Source organism: Chiloscyllium punctatum, chromosome 10, assembly GCF_047496795.1.
Source record: "Chiloscyllium punctatum isolate Juve2018m chromosome 10, sChiPun1.3, whole genome shotgun sequence".
Taxonomy (NCBI): Eukaryota; Metazoa; Chordata; class Chondrichthyes; order Orectolobiformes; family Hemiscylliidae; genus Chiloscyllium; species Chiloscyllium punctatum.
Window position 1 is genome coordinate 55,604,041 of NC_092748.1, and position 21,903 is coordinate 55,625,943.

The following is a 21,903-nucleotide window of genomic DNA, read 5'->3' on the forward strand; positions in this document are numbered from 1 at the left end:
ACAAATACACAAGTAGGTGATGTACTATTCATATCCATAGTAAATTTGAACTGTGATCTGAAAATTTTCCTGATGAATAGGAATTAGGTGAAGGAGGGGAGGTAAGCAGTCGCTTTTGAACCCATAGTCGATGTAAAATTGTAAAATTCTTCTAATTCAAATTGTTTTTGCAAGTTACTTCAGATGCAACAACCTAACTGAATTGATTCTTTTCATAATAATGTCCAGCAAGTTGTGCTATAATTTTTGTTCCTGTTTTTACCACTTCCTGTACCAGAACCGTAGCACAAAATTTTAATGATGTTTGTTCTTTATGCGAATAATTGAACACTTAGTGTATATTTTGGCAACATCTTCATGTGAAGTTGAATTTAGATTGTATGAATCTCAACCAGTTACAAAGGTTTTATTGCTGCAAATTCTCTTAATGTAAATGACCTGCAGTTTTGAGAGTTTTAAGTGTCTCTCTCCAAGCAGAAGCAACATTAGCTTATGACAGGGAGCTTGTTAGTTCATCAGTGACACAATGTCAATGAATTGGCGTTTATTCACTTGTGATAATGTCTGTGCTTTATTACTCATTTCTTCTCACTCCCATTCCCTCCACTTTCCATTCCCAATCACATTTACTTGTTAAAATTACAGATTTGATATTTAGAACACTGTGCATTCTGACACCATTTACAACTCACTCTACTAACATATAAAATTTTGTGTGTATATCAAATGTGGTTAATGGGGTGTGGGCAAGGTTGTATTAGATTGGCTAACAGTGGCAATGTCATAAGGCAGGAAGTCAGTGGAGGAGTTAATGTGCTTGATTTGTTTTAGATTGATGTGGGTCATGTTTATGCAAGCTTGATCGGCTGAATGCCTCTGTGCTATGCTGTTCCATGGCAGTGGAGTTTGCAGTATAAAATTGGATATAGTCATTTTTAATCAATTGTTCTGGCATATTCTGATGTGTGTGGATGGAATTTGAATCCATACTTTCTGAACCTGTAGTGACACTACCACTGTGCCATAAAAGCCCCTTATGTGATATGTAGCTATCTCTGAACAGGTTGGCTAAAAACATTATTGTCTTTGGAACAAGTAGAATTTAAACCTGGGTCTCTGGGCTCAGAGGGTGAGACAATACCACTGAACCACAAGAGCCCTTCTGTAATGTAGATATTTTCTAATTAACCTGAAACATAGAAAATAATCCATCTAATGTTGGGTATTTGTGAGTGAAAGGGCATGTTAATTATGTTTGATGATAGAAATATAGTGGCTTTAACTGCTGCCTCACTTCAATTCCCACTAGAAAATGTATGAAGGATGAAGAAGCTGGAAAAGCACAACATCTTACCACTTGCCCCATGCGCTCTCGACACTCGCTTTGCATTTGCTCCCCCACTTTCCTGCTGATTCTTTGATTCCCTTTTCTCTTCTACCACTCCCATCACCACTTCCCTGATGTCTCCTGCCACACCTTCGATGTTTCCCCCTTTGTGACTGCCCCACTCTCTTACTGCTCTGTTTGCTGATTCACACCACCCCATTCCCAATGCCACATCCCCCGCTCCCTTCACTGCTTCTTCATGCTCTTTCCTGCCACTCCCTTTGCTACTGTCTCCACTCTCTTGCTGCTTCGCCCCCATAACTCTCATTGCAACTATTGCGCCCCCACCCCCACCATTACCATTGCTGCTTACCTTTGCAGATACCTCCCCCACCCCAATCCTTTTGTTGCTCCTTCTGCTGTTCCCCTTCCAGCTCATTGAACTTACCACTGAATAAGTATTGGCTAACAAGGGTGTGGGGCTCTGTTGTTGATCTATGCTGATGTGAATTTGGAAATTTTACCCACACTGAGAGCATACTTGTCAATCTCTAATTCATACCAACACTGCAATGATGTGGATTCAATGAGAAGGAAGGTTTGGTGCAGAAGTGAGAGGCAATAGAATGAAGGAAATGAGGGGAAAGAAGGTCAGGCCAGAGAATATTGTGGATTTTGAATCTGTCTCGTTTCTTCATCTATTTCTGCCTTTTCTCTCATTTCATTTCTCTCTCTGTTTCTTGTTGCTTCCCTTTCAGATGAAGCCAGTCCATTGCACGATGTGATAGGAAGTGTGCTATCAATAAATAAGTGGATGTCACATTTCCTGAATATGAATGGGGGAAAACAATGTGACTGCAGACCCCCACTCTGCCCTGCTAAAACAGTAAATCTCTGTTCACCTAGTTTTGTTTATTTTTCTTCCTTTTTCTCCTTTCCAAGGCCTGTTTCTTATGCCTTCAACAGTAGGATATACAGGAAACATATCAAAAATATAATTCAAACCTCCGGTGCAAAGGTTTCTGACAGCAATTCCAATTCTAAAATGCCCACACTTGTATTTTACTTGTAATACATGTTTTTTTCTATTACCATCAGCTCTAGTTGGTAGAAGAAATGATACTGATTCAAAATGCATAACATTCTTTGGCCTGATCTTCTAATTGGCATTGGAGTAGGAACTTCATGATGTGCATCAGCAGGTGGTGCTGGTAGCATCTGATGATTCCCCAGTCACCGTTTCCTGTTAATACTGAAGTCTTTAATATTTTTCTGGGGGGGCCTCCTGTGGCGCAGTGATAGTGTCCCTACTCCTGCACGTTGAGGCCTGGGTTCACTTCTCACTTGCTCCAGAGGTGTGTAATAGCAGCTTTGAAGGTTGGTTAGAAAAATAAGTTAATGTTTCTTTTTCTAAGGTCCCTTTGTTGTCTGTCCAGGTTTCTTTGCCCATCCACTTCCATCAGGCCTTGCCTGGCTCAACCAATTTTTTCTTACCTTCCCAGGGAGAGAAGCAAAAAGCAGGTACCTCTAGGCCAATTAGCCTGACATCTATTATTGGAAAAGTTTTGGAATCACTTATTAAAGAATTAATAGCAGAATTTATGGAGAATCATAATCTAATCAAGTAGAGTCAGTATAGCTTCATGAAAGGGAAATAGTGTCTGATTAATTTAGTAGAGTTTCTCGAGGAAGCCTCAGCTAGAGTGGATGAAAGAGAACCAGTAGATGTGTTGTATCTGGACTTCGAAAATGTTTAGAAAAGGTACCTCACAAAAGGTTGTCACAAAATAAAAGTCCACTGTGTTGGAGGTAGTATAATCATAGAACATAGAAAAGTACAGCACAGAACAGGCCCTTAGGCCCACGATGTTCCAAGACATAACCTAATGTAAAATTAGTAACTTAACCTATGCACCCCTCAACGCACTGCTATCCATGTGTGTCCAGCAGTTGCCTAAATGTCCCCAATGACTTCGCTTTCACCACCTCAGCTGGCAACACATTCCATGCATTCACAACTCTCTGCGTGGAGTATATTGGCATAGATGGAGAATTAGCTAATAGGCAAGAAACAGCAAGAAGGGATAAGGGGCTCTTTTTCAGGTTGATGAGTTGTAACCAGTCATATTCCACGGGGATTAGTGCTATGTTGCTGACTTGAAGGAAGGAAGGGAGTGTACTTCAGCCATATTTGCATACGACACAAAAATGGGTGGAAAGCCAGGTTGAAAGAGGGATACAAATAATTTACAGAGAGATATTGATAGGCTAAGTCAGTGGGCAAAACATTGGGGCAGGCAATAAACAAAAAATAAGTAATGCCTGTAAAAATGGTATGGCTATTAACATGGGGGATTTTAATATATATAGATTGGACAAACCAGCTCAGTTAGGGTAGACTTGAGGAGGAATTTGTTGAGTGTATTCATGATAGTTTTCTTCAACAGTGTGTAATGGAACCGATGAGGGAGCAAGCTATCCTAGATCTGGTCCTGTGTAATGAGACAGGAATAATTAGTGACGTCATAGTTAGGGATCCTCTTGGAAGGAGTGATTACTGTATGTTAAACTTAGAATACAGGTGGAGAGTGTGAAGATAAAATCCAATACCAGGGACCAGTGCTTGAACAAGGGGGACCACAATAGAAGAAAGGAGGACCTGGCTAAAGTAGACAAGATTTTATGGTAGGATAGTTGATGAGCAGTGGAGGACTTTCAAAGAAATTTTTCGAAGTACTCAGCAAAAGTATATTCCAGTAAAAAGGAAGGATTGTAAGAAAAGGCATAATTTGCCATGGTTGCCTAAAGAAATAAGGGAGGCTATCAAGTTGAAAAAGAAGGCATACAAAGTGGCCAAAAACAACATGAAACTAGAAGATTAGGAAAACTTAAAAGGTCAAAAGCTAAAAAGAAAAGTAAGATGGAACATGAGAAAAGTGTCAATAATGTGGTGCTGGAAAAGCACAGCAGGTCAGGCAGCATCCAAGGAGCAGGAGAATCAATGTTTTGGGCATGAGCTCTTCATCAGGAATGAGGCTGGGGGGCTGAGAGATAATTGGGAGGGGGATGAGGTGGGGGGGAATGTAGCTGAGAATGCAATAAATAGATGAAGGTGGGTGAGAAGGTGATAAGTCAAAGAGGAGGGTGGAGCAGATAGATGGGAAAGACAATGGACAGGTCAAGAGGGCGGTGCTGGGTGGGAGGCTTGGGACTGGGATAAGATGGGGGGGAGGGGAAATGCAGAAAATGGTGAAATCCACATTGTGGTAGCAGGATCCCAAGATGGAAGATAAGGCGTTCATCCTCCAGGCATTGGATGGTTATGATTTGGCAATGGAGGAGACTCAGTCATGTCCTTGGTGAAGTGGGAGGGGGAGTTGAAGTCTTCAACCATGGGGCGGTGGGGTTGGTTGGTCTGGATGTCCCACAAATGTTCTCTGAAACGATCCGCAAGTTGGTGTCCTGCCTCCCCAATGTAGAGGAGACCACATTGGGTGCAAAAGATAAAGTAGATGACATTTGTGGAAGTACAGGTAAATATCTGACAGATGTGGAAGGATCCTTTGGGGGCCTTGGACGGAGGTGAAGGGGGAAGTGTGAGTGCAGGTTTTGTACTACTTATGGTGGCAGGGGAAGATGCTGGGAGTGGGGTATGGCTTGTGGAGGGTGGGGGGGCGGGGGGAAGAGGTTGAGGGTTGGTGGGGCTGTGTGTGTCTGTCAAGGGAGTTGCTGAGGAAATGGTCTCTCCAAAACAATGGTAGGGATGGGGAGGGAAATATATCCCTAGTGGCGTGGTCTGTTTGGCAGAAGTGGTGGAGGATGATACGATATATATGGAGGTTGGTGGGGTGAAGGTGAGAACCAGGGGGGTTCTGTCCTTGTTGCATTGGGAGGAGTGGGTTTCAAGGGTGGAGGTGTGGGAAATGGAGGAGATGCACTGGGGGACATCGTCGACCATGTGGGAGAGGAAATTGCGGTCTTTAAAGAAGAAGGCTATCAAACGCGAGTCAAACTCATTAATCGGGGAGTGGAGAGAGGTGAAGGTGAGGCCTTTTCTGAGGACTTATCATTCATCCTCAGTAAGGGGGAGGTCTGAGGGAACAGTAAAAACATGACAGGGCTGGGAGCTAGGACCTGGAATGGGTTTGGAGCTGGGAGTGAGGGCGGACCAGCACTTCCCCTGCCACTGCAAGAAGTGCGAAATCTGAGCTCACACCTCCCCCTCCCCCACCTCCACCCCCACCTCTGTCCAAGGCCCCAAACTGACATCTTCTACAAACCCACCGACATCCACACCTACCTAGACTGCACCTCCTTCCACCCTGCCTCCTGTAAAAATGCTATTCCTTATTCCCAGTTCCTCCCCCTCAGCCATATCTGCTCCCAAGAGGATCAGTTTCACCACAGAACACACCAGATGGCCTCCTCCTTTAAAGACCACAATTTCCCCACGCACGTGGTTGATGATGCCCTCCAGTGCATTTCATCCACTTCTCTTACCTCTGCCCTCGAACCCCACCCCTCCAACTGCAACAAGGACAGAAACCCCACCAACCTCTGTATACATTGCATCATCCTCCGCTATTTCCGCCACCTACAAACAGACCCCACCATCAAAGATATAGTGCCCTCCCCACCCCTTTCCACATTCCGTAAAGAACATTCCCTCCGCAACTCCCTTGTCAGGTCCACGCACCTCCACCAACCCACCCTCCCCTCCCGGCACCTTCCCCTGCCACCGCAGGAATTGCAAATCCTGCGCCCACATCTCCCCCCTCGGCTACGTCCAAGGACCCAAAGGAGCCTTCCACATCCATCAAAGTTTCACCTGCATTTCCACATGTCATTTATTGTATCTGCTGCTCCTGAGGTAGTCTCCTCTACACTGGGGAGACAGGACGCCTACTTGCAGAGCGCTTCAGAGAACATCTCCAGAACACCCACTGCCCCATGGCTGACCACTTCAACGCCCACCCCCCCCCCCAACTTCGCCAAGGACATGCAGGTTTTTGGCCTCCTCCATTGCCATTGCCTCACCACCCGATACCTGGAGGAAGAACACCTCATCTTCCGCCTCGGGACTCTTCAACACCTTATCCTAGTTCCGACCTTCCAACTTGGCACCGCCCTCATGTTCTCTCCATCTTCCTTCCTGCGTATCTGCTCCACCCATCACCATTACCCTCACCTCTATCTACCTATCGCAATCTCAGCTACCTTCCCACCACCCCCGTCCCTTTTATCTCACCACCCCCTCAGCTCAAAAGCCTGATAAAGGGTTTTGACTGAAATGTTGATTCTCCTGGTCCTCGGATGCTGCCTGGCCTGCTGTGCTTTTCCAGCACTACACTCTCAACTCTGATCTCCAGCATCTGCAGTCCTCACTTCCTCCAATGTGCTGGTGAGGCTAAACCTGAAGTACTGTGTGCAGTTTTGGTCTCCTTACTTAAGAGAGGGTGTGCAGAGGAGGTTCACTAGGTTTATTCCAGAGTTGAGGGTGTTGGTTTATGAGGAGAGACCGAGTAGATTAGGATTATATTCATTGGAATTCAGAAGAATGAGGGGGATCTTATAGAAACATATAAATTATGAAGGGAATGCATAAGATAGAAGTAGAGAGGATGTTTCCACTGGTGGGTGAAGCCAGGGCAAGAGGGCACAGCCTCAAGATTAGAGGGAGCAGATTTAGGACTGAATTGAGAAGGAACCTCTTCACCCAGAGGGTTGTTGATCTATGGAGTTTCTTGCCCAGGGAATTAGTTGATGCTGCTTCAGTAAATGTTTTTAAAGTAAGGATAGTTTTTTGGGACAACAAAGGAATTAAGGGATACGGTGAGAGCGTGGGTAGGTAGACCTGAGTCCACCAAAGATCAGCCATGATCTTATTAAATGGTGGAACAGGCTCAAAGGGCTAGACAGCCTACTCATGCTCCTAGTCTTTATGTTCTTATGTTCTACATTGGCAAATGGATTATAATAAGGAAAAATGTGAAATTGTTCATTTTGGAAGGGAGAGCAAAAGAACAAAGTATCACTAAAATGGAAGAAAACTGCAGAAAGCTGCAACACCAACGGCTTGGCTGTACTTATGGCTGAAACAAAGAAAGCTAGCACACAAGTCTAGCAGGAGGGCTAATGCAATGTTAGCTCTTATTTCAAGGGGGTTGGAATATGCGAGTCGAGAAGACTAATTGCAAATGTGCAAAGTGCTAGTGAGACCATATCTGGAGTACTGTGAACAGTTTTGGTCCCTTTGTTTAAGAAAAAGTACTATTTCATTGGAGGCAGTTCAGAGAAGGTTCACCAGGATGATTCTTGGTATGGAGGGACTGTTTTGTGAGCAAAGGCTCAACAAACACTCATTGGAATTTAATCAATGGAAGTTAGAAGAATAACAGGTGATCTCACTGAAACAGATAGGATTCTTAAGGGAGTTGACAGGGTAAATGTTGAGAATATGTTTCTCCTCATGAGACGACCTTGGACCACAGACCATCATAATTAAGTGGCACCGTTTTAAATTATGATGAGGAATTTCTTTTCTGAGGCTTGGTTGTTTTTGTAACTCCTTGCTATAGAGAGCTATGGAGCGGAGTCTTTGTATATATTTAAGGCTAAAATAGGGAGAGATAGACACTTGATCAAGAGGGGAATCCAGCGTCATGGGAGAGGGAGGAAAGTGGACATGAGGAGTATTGGATCAGCCACGATCGTCTCTGCCTCTCAAATTTGATAAATAGTTTGTTGTCTAAATTTCTTTATATTCAGTCCTTGTTTGTTTTAAATCCACTTCTCATCTGTTTAAAAGTTTAGATCTACAGTCTTATCTCCACAAATGACTCAATTATTCCACAGATATCCACTGTTACCTCAAGTCCATGTTTTGATCACTACCTACCTGTTGAATCATTTACTTCCTCCTGCCACTGATCTAAAGAAACCTGGTCCCACATACCGATCAAACTTCGCATGCTACTTGCTATTTATCCCCAACACTCCGAATGATCTTTACTCAGAATATACTAACTATTCCCACTGCAATTGTTCCTTCTTTTTCTACTCAATTTTGAGTAGAAGGAAAAATATTTCATTAAATTTTGGATTTTAAAACATGTAGTCAGACAAACTGTTTAAAAAAATCTGTGGCAATAGGACGGAAAAGTAATAATGAGCTAGCTTTAGTTCCCTGTAATCAATTTCTCAAAACCACATTAGCAATTCTTGTGGAAATACTGAAGCATTACGTTATATATGCGAAAGAACCAAATATCTGGTTTCAGATCACAGAGGGTTATTACGACTATCCTCCCACAAATCCAACAGCATACGTGAATCAACCCCTGTATAAGTAAATCACTTGAGCTGCTTATGGAAATCACAACTTAAAAAGTTATCTATAGTCACCTTCCTGAGCAGTCCTCAGATAAAAGATGGCTTGCTCTTTATAAGCAGCGCCACCATCTGGCTGTGCAGCTCCTGGCAAGCTTTGTGCAAGTCAGTCATACTGCTGCATGACTTAGTCATAGAGTCATAGAGATGTACAGCATGGAAATAGACCCTTCGGTCCAACCCGCCCGACTTCTGCTTCCAGAATCCATTGCTGTGCAACAGACTGTGGAGGTGTTCACAGGGGGGAAGAAGAATTGTTTCTGACGTGACTGACAAGTCCACTACACAATGAGCTAACTCGAGTAGATGGTGATGGAAGGATCAAGCAACTGAGGTTTTCAATGAAATTAATTTATTGTCACGTGCACCGAGGCATAGTGAAAAGCTTTGTCTTGTGAGCAATACAGGCAGATCACATAGTTAAATAAGTAAATAATAGGTGAACAGTGACAAAACAAAAACACAGGTACAGACAAATGCTACATGTCTATGAGTCCATTCAGTATTCTAACAACAGTAGGGTAGAAACTGTTTTGAAACTGGCTGGTGCATGTGTTCAGGCTTCTGTACCTTCTCCCCCCTGGTAGAGGTTGTAGAAAAGCATTGCCAGGGTGGAATGGATTTTTGGGAATGCTGGCAGCCTTTCCTTGATAGTGGGCCTGGTAGATGGATTCTAAAGGTGGGAGAATACTCAGATACGAAATTGAGAAGTTGGAGAGCCTCTACAAATCTCCAAAGTTTCTCAGTATGTTCAGTACCTTCCTGAATTTAGTTATCTTCGTTCTGCACAGTCACAAACCAGGGGTTCCCATGAATCAGTGGGGATGTTTGATCTCTTTAGAAGGCTTTGAGGAAGTGATTCTGCTGTCATCCAGGGTGTGTTCTAAACGAAGTTCCATGCGGGATGGTTGCTTCGCTAGTCTGATGTCAGGTATGCAAATGACATGTCCCACCCAGCAATACTGGTTGAGAGAGATTTGCATCCTAATACCAGACTTAGAAGTGGATTCTGGTGGTGGCCTCCTCACTTGCCACAATATACAGTGAACCTGACTTGATAGCAATTATTTTTTATCTTCCCAGTCTCACTCTACTCTATCAAACACTTTTTATTGTTACTCAATTCCACTTCTGTTACCCAACCCACCACTAAATAACATCATTCTTGCAAAACAAAAGCAGATTCTGAAATAAAAGCAGGTAATGCTGGACTGAGATATTCTAATGATGGATCTATTTGAATTTCACATAAATAAACATGAAAACTGTTACTCGTATGGTTTGCTACAAGGTAAAATGTTTATTTTAATTGATCTGCTATGGATTCATATCTAATCAATTTGTAGTTCAAGTGGCATATTGAACCACAAAATAATTAGAAATCTTTCTAGTAGCATTCAAATTCTATGATGCGATTTTCACCAAGTGAATAATAAACATTATTTTTCTTCTGTCATCTTGCAATCATTAGGCAAATACAGAGAAACCTTCACTAAGCAAAACTGAGCAACTTGGAAGAAATGCTCTTCTGTCAGATATATGCAAGCCCAAAAAGTTGAAGAAGGCAGTTACCAATGATAGGAGTGCACCAATTGTTAATGGTAAGTTTAAAGAATTAGGCAAATAAGTTTATTAATTTGACTGATTAATTAAATTAAAGTTCTCGATGCTTTGCTACCATTTTTAAAAATATCACACTGCACCATTTGCTATCTCATTCAAGCACATAGTGTGCTGTATAAATTTACCTGCAATATACAATTAGTTTACACTTTGTTAAAATGCTTTCTCCTTTACAATTTGCTCTTTGTGCTTTTTAAAACTCCAGAATTTTGTTTTTGAAATTTTTTACCCTAGCCACATGAATACAGAAAAGCATACTTGTTGTTCCACGAACAAAATTCCTTATTGCTCCGCTTGCTTTGAGGGAAGGAAAGGACCCATCAAACTTGCACAAAGATATTCCTCTGGAACAGGGATGAGATTCTGGTCTTCTGACATGAGAAATTTATTTAAAATAAATTTTCCAACTTTAATGTGCGGAAATTCAGAAATCTCTCAAACCCCATCACTCCTATATCAAATTCTTAGATCATTTCTCTCTGTGAATGAGACTCCATGCTCGAAACCACACCTTCTAATATATACAAATTACTATTTTATAGGGAAGATTTACCAGTCCACTGTAAATAATATACCAATTGTATTTCTCTTTAAACAGCTCCTAAAGGTCCTGGAGGAGGAGGAGGAGGTGGCGGCGGCGGCGGTGGTGGTGGTGGTGGGGGTGGTGGTGGAGGAGGAGGAGGAGTTGGTGGTGGACCAGCAGGTTTAGGTGGATTGTTTGCAGGTGGAATGCCAAAGCTGAGGTCTGCAGGAAGCCGAGAGAGTTCAGGTAAATAACAGTTAATTAATGTAGCCTCGAATTTTCAATCTTCTTAAAAATTATTTACATGTTATTAGCCTGTTAAATGGTGATGCTCATCTAATTATGTTAACTGATGTAGTTGAAAATCATCATATATTTGTACATATACTTTTGTACATATTGCATTGTGGCATGTGTAAGAATTTGTAGATACGTGGCTGATACATTTTTAGTTTACAAGGAAATCTGGATGAGTTGTAAAGTTGAAAGTTACTTCAAAGGAGAGTACATATTAAAATGTTTTATATTGACTTCCTAGATGAAAAAACCAGGAGATTACAAGTCCCCAGCAATGACTTCTCTAAGTGACCCTAGAAAATGATGTGGATATTCCTTTTTTTAATTTCAAAAATATATTTTGTTCATAAAAATGTTTACATACACACACCGTCAGTAGAGCAGTTTGATTCTGTATGGTCTTAATATATGGAGAAGAATCAGAACCCAAGTCATTTCTTTCCAATGCAACATACTAGGCACGAGGTAGGTCTGTTAACTGAACAGACTTCCATTGTACTTCGGCAGGGAGACCTCAGGCTGTGGTCTTTTCCCACTCAGCCTTGGCAGCAGCTGCCCCAAGCTTTAGTGCGTTCCTTAGCACATGGTTCTTAACCTTGGAATGTGCAAGTCCGCAACACTCTGTCAAGGTCAACTTCTTGCTCTGGAAGACCCATATGTTTCGGGCAGAACAAAGAGCGTCTTTCACTGAGTTGATGGTCTTCCAGGTGCAGTTGTCTCATTGTGCATCCTGGGGAACAAACTGTAGAATAGAGAGTCCTGCATCACGGAGCTGCTCAGGACTAACCTCGACACAAACCACTATATTTTTTCTCCAGAATTCCTGTGCAAAGGCACATTCCAGAAGGAGGTGTGTGACAGTCTCCACCTCTGCAGCTGACAAAGGGCAGCATGTGGTGGCACAGAGTGTTCAGGCATACATGAAGGATCTTGCAGGCAGTACACTTCTCACCACCAGCCAAGCGATACCTTGGTGCTTGTTGGAAAGTTCTAGTGATGACACCTTTTGCTAAATGACTTTGACAGTCTGCTCAGGATCCATCCTCTCCTTTCCCGCAGGGTCTTGAGGACACTATGTGCTGATCACTTTGACTTGTGGTCAAAGGTGTTTTCTTGAAGGACAGGTGATATGGAACAGTCCAATTACTTGGAGTGATCCACAGCTCCGAGGCCAGTTCTGTCCTTTGCAACACCAGGTACAGGTAGAACCTCAGTATGTAGTAACACTTGGTGTTGTGTATTGAGGTCTATGCACAGGTTGATGTAGTCACACACAAAGGTAACCATCAGGATGATGGTGGTGTTGGAAACATTCTTCTCTTTACAATGCCTTCCCCCGATTAGAGGTTTGTATGTGGTGCTGCATGCAAACATGGTCCATCTTAAACCTCCAGATGAAATGAATTACAATGTTACAGGTTCTGGGAATGGGCCAGATTTGCATCATGTACAACAACAGAGAGTGGTTCACACCTGATCAGGTTTTTACTCATGATGGAGAGGGAGCAGAGCTCCCTAAATTCTGCCTCACCTTAGTGATACATGCCTCCCAGGTTTTTGCGCACACCCAAGCCCCACCAAACCATATTCCCGACACCTTCAGGTAATGTGTCCTGATGGTGAAGGGGATAAAGGGATCTGTCAGCCCAGTCCCCAAAAAACATGGCCTCACTCTTGCCTCGAAGACAGACCAGGTACATTTCCTAGGTACACTGCAATTGAGACGTGGACCAATGAGCCAGTCTAAAATGACATTATGAAATATAAATGATGTGATCATTGTACATGTATACTTATGGAAAAAGGATGGTTCCCTCTCTCTTCCTTGCTCCTCCACTTCCACCAGACTTAACAAAATGTCAGGCACCCTTTAGATTTGAAGGTGCCAGTTAATGGCATGATAATCAGGAGTGTTCCATAAATCCCACGGCCCATGATGGGGCAGCGCTTGAATTCTGACCTCAGTCCCATCCACCATATTAAAAAAAGCCACTCAGAATGGAACTGATATGCGTTTCCAATCAGCACCCACAAATGTCTTCATTTGTCAAGTGGTAAATGCGAGAGTCACTATGGACAAAAGATCTATATAGAAATCTGGTTTTGATTTAATGACTGTTCATATTTTTTTAGATTACTCAGTGTGGAAACAGGCCCTTCAGTCCAACAAGTCCACACCGACCCTCCAAAGAGCAACCCACCCAGACCCATCCCCCTACATTTACCCCTTCACCTAACACTACGGGCAATTTAGCATGGCCAATTTACCTAACGTGCACATTTTTGGATTGTGGGAGGAAACCGGAGCACCCGGAGGAAACTCACACAGACACTGGGAGAATGTGCAAACTCCACACAGATAGTTGCCTGAGGCGGGAAATGAACCCGGGTATCTGGCATTCGCCCATTTGTTATAGCAAAAATATTTTTGGGGGGCGGGGGGTTCTATTCTACACATTTTCTTTCCTTGGGTTTAGTATATGATTTAAAATTGTATAATTTAATTAACACATAATTTAAAATTGCTGAATTAGAACAAAATGGACAATTAAGTTTTCAGTGTGACTTAAAACCAAATTGTAATACCGGAGCTCCATGTCACATTATTTGCCACTGTCTGCGAATTAATGTTTCAAATGCCTTGAGGAGAATTAAACAAAAATTGTGTAAAGAGAATGGATGAGTCATATAGATCTGAGTATACCGTAGGAAGTATCATATTTACCAGTCTACAGTTCTGACAAATGAATTTCTGTGGATCAAAACTATTTTTTAAAAAAAGTTGCTGTTCTACAATATGTAATTGTTTACAAATAACTGTAAAAGTTTGTTTTTAACTGTTAATTATGTATTTATTACCATTTCCATCCACAGATTCTGGTGGCAGTAGACCTCCAATTATGCCTCCGGGTGGAAGATCATCTGGTCCCAGACCATTTGCACCAAGCAACACTCCTCCAAAGATACCTGGGTCATCTGGTTTTCCAAGGAATAATAACCCTGAGCTAGCAAGAAATAAATTGCCGCAACCAAAGTTTTCAAGGCCAGAAATATCTTCAAAACCTGATGCAGTGCCGCCACCTTTACCAAATGCACCAAGACCATCAGCATCAAGTATGCAGAACAGGGGTCCTCCACCTGCATTAGAAAATCGACCACCCATCAGGGGACCTTCACTACCAAATCGCAATCAAGGGTCTTCTCGTCCATTCTCTCCAGCTGTTCCACAGAACAGTGCAAATAGATCTTTACTGCCTCCCACACCTAACAGGGTTGTTGAGGACAAGCCTTCACCACCAATTCCTCCAGTTCCCAGTACTAACAGACCTCCACTGCCTCCAACTCCAGTTAGGATGACAGATGATAGGCCACTGCCACCACCTATGACCAATAGGCCCTCACTTAATAGGGATGGTCCTCCACTCCCACCACCACAACATCAGAAACCACCTGTCCCTCAAACACCTAGGCCAACTCCCTCTTTCCAAGCTCCCCCACCACCACCACCTAATCGGCCAGGACCATCTTCCAATCATTCCAGCTCTGCTACAGATGTTGAAATTCCAAAGCTCCCTCAACGAAATTTGTCTCTCCACAGCACCCCTTCAACATCACCAGGACCAGTTCGCGGTGGTCCTCTTCCTCCTGGTGAAAGACCTCCGCCTCCTGTGAGGGACCCACCCAGCAGATCAGGTGAGTTAAAGAGAAAGTAATGAAATAAAGATCAAGTGAAGACTCGGGATATGGAGAAATGAGGAAGAGAATACAGAGAACACAGAAAAGTACAGCAATGGAAGCAATGTAAAGGAGAGGAGAGACAAAAGAAAGTTAACTGATTTCTGTTTCTGTTTTCTTTTGTCAATTCCCCAAAATGGTTGTTGTAAATTCATATCCTTAATTTGGTCCTTTCTTTCTTTGATCTGTAAGGCAAAGAAATGCCTGGGCTGAGTCAGAAATTGCTGTCCATTTTTGAAGTGACAGGAAAAAGTCAATCCTCTCAAATATAGTAAACCTAAAATTACAACAAATCCAATTAGGAAATACAAATTGATAAAGGAACTTAATTACAATAATGGTGTTTTCCTTATGGCTGAGAAGTCAATATCAGGGCAGTAACATTCCTATGTTATCTAGAAATCAGAAGATTGTAGGAACAAACCCAACTCAAATGATAACTATTTATTTCAATTTAAGCTTGAGAGGGTTGGGTTCATGAATGTATTTTGTTTTAAGAAACACCAGTTGAGACTAAGCCTAAGGTGTAATGGAGATTACATTGTGAGTAGAGCTAAAGACACTATAAACTAGGAAACTGTTTAAAACAATGAAATAGGAGAGTGAAGCAATTTTTTAGGAGCTCTCCATGGTGACATAGAGTCATAGAGATGTACAACACGGAAACAGACACTTCAGTCCAACTCATCCATGCCGACCAGATATCCCAACCCAGCTAAAAACATCTCTCCACCCTTCAGGCTCTCTGCCTGTATTTCTGATGAAGGGCTTTTGCCCGAAACATCGATTTTACTGCTCCTCGGATGCTGCCTGAACTGCTGTGCTCTTCCAGCACCACTAAATATAGAATCAGATATCCCAATCCAACCTAGTTCTACCTGCAAGCACCTGGCCCATATCCCTCCAAACCTTTCCTATTCATTCACCCATCCAGATGCCTTTCCAAATGAAATCACATTTGATTTGGCCTAGATTTTATTTAAATAAACAAAGCTAGGGATAAGGAGACTGACACTTTTATTTTATAGATTTCTGGCAATAAAGCAGTAAACCACAGTTTAGAATGCAGATTTGAATTTCATTATTAATGTTGAACAACTCTTTGTACGTAGAGTCAAAGAGTCATGTTGCATTCATTTTTTAGAGGAAACGTTAACTTATTGAAAATCACATTATAGGACTGTACACTAATTATTTTCTAATCTTCTTAAAACAGGACCTCTACCTCCACCACCTCCAGTTGGTAGAAATGGTAGTAGTCAGAAAGCACCACCTGTCCCACAGCCTCCAAGCAGAATGGGTTCAGACACCAGGAGTGGCTTCAGACCCCCCCTTCCTCCTGACCGAGGAAGTCCTGTACCCCCACCAACGTCACTGAGAAACGGCTTCCAGGAGTCCTCACAAGCAATGTGTGAAGGTAAATATTACACCAGTTTTCATCCACATGCACCCCAAGATGTTTTCAGAATACGTACACTAAGTTGTTGAAAAATAACACCTTATTTTAAGTCTAAAGTTTACGTTGGTGAATGAGTGACAGCATTCTGACAGCTGTGTTGTGAGGAAAATTCAATTGATTTAATCTGTCTCTCTTTTATGTTCCGACCTTCATTTCATATGAATGTTTTTCCCTCCTGGCAGCTAGGTATAGAGGACTTGCTATACAGACTGTTGTAGCCAAAAGCCAGACCTCTGATGTTACAGCTGAGCTGGAAATGTTTCACGAATCAATTAATGGATGCAATATTAAACATATCTGTTTATCCCAGAAATAAGTTACAACTACTACAATATACAGAAATGAGGAAGTTCTGACATTTGGTGCATTTTGGACATTGACATTTCAAGTTTACGTTCTGACCCTTCGCGTTGTCCAACATGTGTGGTTTTCAAAAAAGATCACAACTCCGCTGTCAACCAGTGAGGGCAGGAACTGACTGCAAGAGTTGTGATTGGATGAGAAGTGAGTATAGAAGAGACAGAGTTGCTCCATTAATCACAGATTCCGTCTCTCCCATGCTGAATGTTCCATATCCTTCAATCACTGGTTCCCATCCCTGGTTGGAGGAGCAACAAGGCCTGTCATTGAATGTTGAGGAACAATGTATAGGACAGAATTGGCTGCATCATCACCAATCACTTCGACCAGATGCCAAAGACTCTTCCAACATCCTCAGTAACACCAAATACAACAAGCTGAATAAGAAAGGAAGGGGTGGAAGGGGACAAATGGCAGCTTGAAAACTTGAACAGAGTTTGTGGAAGGGTCTGTGCCAGACTGAGACTGAGGAAGAGATCAGTACCAGATTGGTAACAGGCATAGGAGTCTGTACCAGGCTAGGATGAGCTTGGATGTCAATTCTGGATTAGCCATTCCTCTGGATGTGCAAAGCTGGCTGTTTTGAATGGGAGAACCCCACCTGGAATTGTCATGGTAACACCAAGGGATCATTCTCTTGTTTTTGAGGAATTGGCTACCTTATTTCACACAGTGTTGCATTAAACTGATTTCAGACTGCAGCATTGTTCCACTGAATTATTCAAATTCAGTTAGTTCTATAGCAAAAATGAAACTGACTAATTTGAGACTAGTGGATAAGTTGCTACCCTTCAGGATCTTGAATGGTACTTCTTAAAAAAAATGAAATTGTGGTATGGATGGATAATGATAGCACTTTAAATGAGAAGCAATATAATTGGCATGTAGAAAACAAATTTCCAAAATGCTTATTTAGATTAGAGGTTTTTATACCTAGCAGATTTCTGTTATATTGTATCAAATAGTTGGAATTTGGAATGAATCAGATCTGACTTCATTATTGTCAGTTTGGAATTGTATTTGGAATCTAAATTGAAGACAAAATGTCAAGGAATTAAGGAACAGTGGTTACCACTGTTGTCTTGCAGCACCAGGCACCTGGGTTCGATTCCAGCTGGGGTGACTATATGTCTGGAGTTTGCACGCTCTCCCCTTGTTTGTGTGAGTTTCCTCCTACAGTCCAAAGATGTAAGGTATAGACAGGATAGATCGAGTGAATCCTTAGAGTATAAAGGCAGTAGGAGTATACTTAAGAGTGAAGTCAGGAGGGCAAAAAGGGGGCATGAGATAGTTTTGGTAAATAGAATTAAGGAGAATTCAAAGGGTTTTTACAAATACATTGAGGACACAAGGGTAACTAGGGAGAGAATAGGTTCCATCAAAGATCAGCAAGGCTGTCTTTGTGCGGAGCCGCAGAAAATGGGGGAGATACTAAACGAGTATTTGCATCAGTATTTACTGTGGAAAAGCATATGGAGGATATAGAATGTAGGGAAATAGATGGTGACACCTTGCAAAATGTTCAGATTACAAAGGAGGAAGTGCTGGATGTCTTGAAACACGTAAAGGTGGGTAAATCCTCAGGACCTGATTAGGTGTACCCTAGAACTTTGTGGAAAGCTGGAGAAGTGATTGCTGGGCCTCTTGCTGAGATATTTGTATCATTGATGGTCACAGATGAGGTGCTGGAAGACTGGAGGTTGGCTAACGTGATGCCACTGTTTAAGAAGGGTGGGAAGGACAAGCCAGGGAACTATAGACCAGTGAGCCTGACGTCGGTGGTGGGCAAGTTGTTGGAGGGAATCCTGAGGGACAGGATGAATATGTATTTGGAAAGGCAAGGACTGATTAGGGGTAATCAACATGGCTTTGTGTGTGGGAAATCATGTCTCAAATTTGATTGAGTTTTTTGAAGAAGTAACAAAGAGGATTGATGAAGACAGAGTGGTAAATGTGATCTATATGGACTTCAGTAAGGCTTTCGACAAGGTTCCCCATGGGAGACTGATTAGCAAGGTTAGATCTCATGCAATACAGGGAGAACTAGCCATTTGGATACAGAATTGGCTCAAAGGTAGAAGACAGAGGGTGGTGGTGGAGGGTTGTTTTTCAGACTGGAGGCCTGTGACCAGTGGTGCTGGCAGGTGGAACTAGATTGAGTTGGGATATCTGGTAGGCATGGATGGTTTGGACCAAAGGGTCTGTTTCCTTTATGACTCCATGCGTCAGTTAGGTGAATTGGCAGTGTTAAATTGCCCCGTAGTGTCCAAAGTTGTGCAGACTAGGTGGATTAGCTATGGGAAAAAGAGTTACAAGGAGAGCGGGGCGGGGGGGGGGGTCTGGGTGGGGTTGCCGTTTGGAGGGGAGGGTCAGTGTGGACTCAAAGGGCCTGTTCCCACATTGTAGGGATTCTATAATTCTGCGTTAAATATCACACAACATCAGGATATAGTCCAACAGGTTTATTTGGAAGTAAATGTTTTCGGAGCGCTGCTCCTTTGTCGGGTAGCTAGTGGGGCTCGTGTCCTATGAGGACACGCTCCACAAGCTGGTACATCCAAATGAACCTATTGGACTGTAACCTGGTGTTGTTTGATTTTCAACTTTGTCCACCCCAGTCCAACACCAGCACGTCCACATCATGACTCTATGAAAATAGTATTCTGAACTCTTAATGTTAGCTTCTTTGAATGACAAGAACTGAATCATCTTGTCTTCATTGATGATATTCAGAAACTTTTCAAATGAAGTGGCCAAAAAGCATTTTAACTTCACTACAAACCTTAAAGTGTGCTGTAATTGTATGGTTCATCTCACTGCAGTGATTTGCGACTTGTGTACATGATTCCTTGTCACAAAAAGATATCAGCCTGTTTTGTCTTCAGCCTTAATTTTCAGACCATTTTGTCTCCAGACACAGTTGTACCTAAAGATATGTTTTGAAATGCTCCCATGTAAACAAAGATATGCTGCTATCCATGCATTGTAAAATAATTTTTTTTACCGCAGATGAGTGGGAAGGCAGATTTTCTTTCCATTCCACCTCTGATTTTCCACCACCAGAACCATATGTAAACTTCCCAAAAACTTATCCTAGTAAACAGAACAAGGCAGAGAACAGAGGTGAGTAGCAGAGCAATTTGTCAACCTATTTTGAAGTTTGAAACATGAAGAGCTGAAAACTTTCCTTCCTTCATTTTAAAATAATTCTATAATCCTTTAATGTGATTGCAATTAGCCAAGAATTGCACAGGAAAGTTCCTCATTAGTTACGGGGATTTTGTAGAACATTTTAAAAGATATCCCAATAATTAGAAATAGTGTTTATCCAATTAATAGCTGAACCTTACTTCCCGGCTCAAGACAGCAATTACAAGTAAGCCTATTCTACCAGGGAAAAGTAACATGCAAACACTCAGTCATACATGGTTAATGGCCATGTGAGTGATGGACATGGGGATAAATTATGCTTCTGAAACCAGAAACCATTTTCAGAAATGGAGAGAAGAACATTGGTAAAAGAAAAAGAGACAGAACAGTGCAAATACATTCAATGCAGAAGTACAGGACTTCCAAATTTAAATGTTGCTTCAGTTAGAGCAATGTTTGGGCATCTAAAAAATAAATTGTGTATATTGGTGAGGGAGAGAAATAGTATGGGGGAATTCTCTTAAAAGAATTTCAAGGTTATAATACTCATGCTCTCATTTCTTGAAGAGAAGAAGGACTCTTTTAAGTTATAGAAAACAGTTACCAGGGTATATCTAAATCTGCAAAGACAATCATCTTTCTGAAATTTTGTAACAATTAATGTTATCATTGTTCTTAGCATCAATATTATTTTCGAATCAAATTTTAAAATTCTGTTTAACTGGAAGAGTAACATTTTTTATAATTCTTTGGACAGTGCACTAATTATAATCTTCTTTCTATAATAGATTCAGGTCGGAGAGAGCGAGGTGCTCCACCCCTTCCACCAATCCCACCTATACCAAGGTGAAAACAGATCTGGGTATTGAAAACTCACAAAAAGTCATTCTACTCTTAGACCACCTTGCATGCTTTAACTGCAGACTTGCTACAGGGATGTTGAATTTGCCTTTCAGCTCCAGTCATTTTCAGCTGTAGAAATGCTGGCTGTCTGGCATTTGTTTATCTGATGCTTACAGCATCTGGAAATTTAAAAAAAAATTCTCCTTTGCATCTTTTGACTGCTTTAATGTAATACATGCTAACTTGTTTACAATACTATGGACATGAAAAAAATGTACTTCGCAAGAATATTTCTTTAATCTATTTTATACAGTCGCAATATCAGTTGGGTGCTCAATGTATAATTGATGTCTTTGAATAAAAATAGGCACTTTGGCTTTAATTAAATATTCTTAGTCATGTTATCAAATTGAGTTAAATAAAGAGCAGATTTGCATTTTCCAATCTACCTGTTGTAAATTGTAAACCAAAAAGTCCTGAAAAGCAAAACAAAAGCTGCTAATTGACTGTTGCTTGTTGAACTCATTAACTTTTTAGTAGTTTCTGTTTATATAGTGTACATGCTCAACAATGACAGACAATGGATCACAAGTAGCTATCTGAAACTACACTTGGACTGATTTGAGGTTATCATTTTAAAAATTCAGTTAATAAAAAGCTTGCACACCATTCCATTTACAAATTACTATAGCAGTTTACATAATTGAAAAGTGTTGTATTTACTTTATAAATCATCATTTGTTAATACATTTTACATTATTGTTCAACTCTAAATAATCTGATGAGATACATAAGCATCATGAAAATGGAAAGAAGAAAATACTTTGGAAAGGAAAATCGCAAGGTGCATAACTCTGGATATCCATTCACAATTGCTGTTTTCAATAACTGCCTTCAAGCAAATTAACTCTCATAATGTTTCTAATAAGCTTCTGAGGACTCTTGTAGTGCAGTAGTAGTGTTCCTACCTCTGAGCCAAGTGGTCTGGATTCAAGTTTCACCTTCTCCAGAGGTGTATAATAATATCTTTCAACATTTTGTTTAGAAAATGGGTAACAATTATACAAATGATTTTTCTTCTCTTTGATCCTTTCAGACGCAGGCATCTTCATTATCATAAAATTAGATAGAATTGCACAAAAATGGATCATAGACATTTTTAGTAGTTTTACTCTACATAAGCCTTTTCCCATTATA

The 21,903-nt window shown here is 41.5% G+C and overlaps 1 protein-coding gene across 5 annotated transcripts in view; it reads left to right on the top strand.

Annotated features, from left to right (window-relative positions):
* LOC140482169 (WAS/WASL-interacting protein family member 1-like) overlaps positions 1-21,154 on the top strand; it is a 136,530-nt gene extending 115,376 nt beyond the window's left edge. For all 5 annotated transcript variants that reach the window (XM_072579182.1, XM_072579185.1, XM_072579181.1 and 2 more), the window contains 6 exons: positions 10,188-10,317; positions 10,938-11,108; positions 14,034-14,852; positions 16,111-16,311; positions 19,723-19,836; positions 20,652-21,154. In XM_072579182.1, coding sequence (XP_072435283.1) covers positions 10,188-10,317; positions 10,938-11,108; positions 14,034-14,852; positions 16,111-16,311; positions 19,723-19,836; positions 20,652-20,713 — 1,497 coding nt within the window. In that variant the 3' untranslated portion in view covers positions 20,714-21,154. The remainder of the gene's footprint in view (positions 1-10,187; positions 10,318-10,937; positions 11,109-14,033; positions 14,853-16,110; positions 16,312-19,722; positions 19,837-20,651) is intronic.
* The last annotated feature ends 749 nt before the right edge of the window (positions 21,155-21,903 follow it).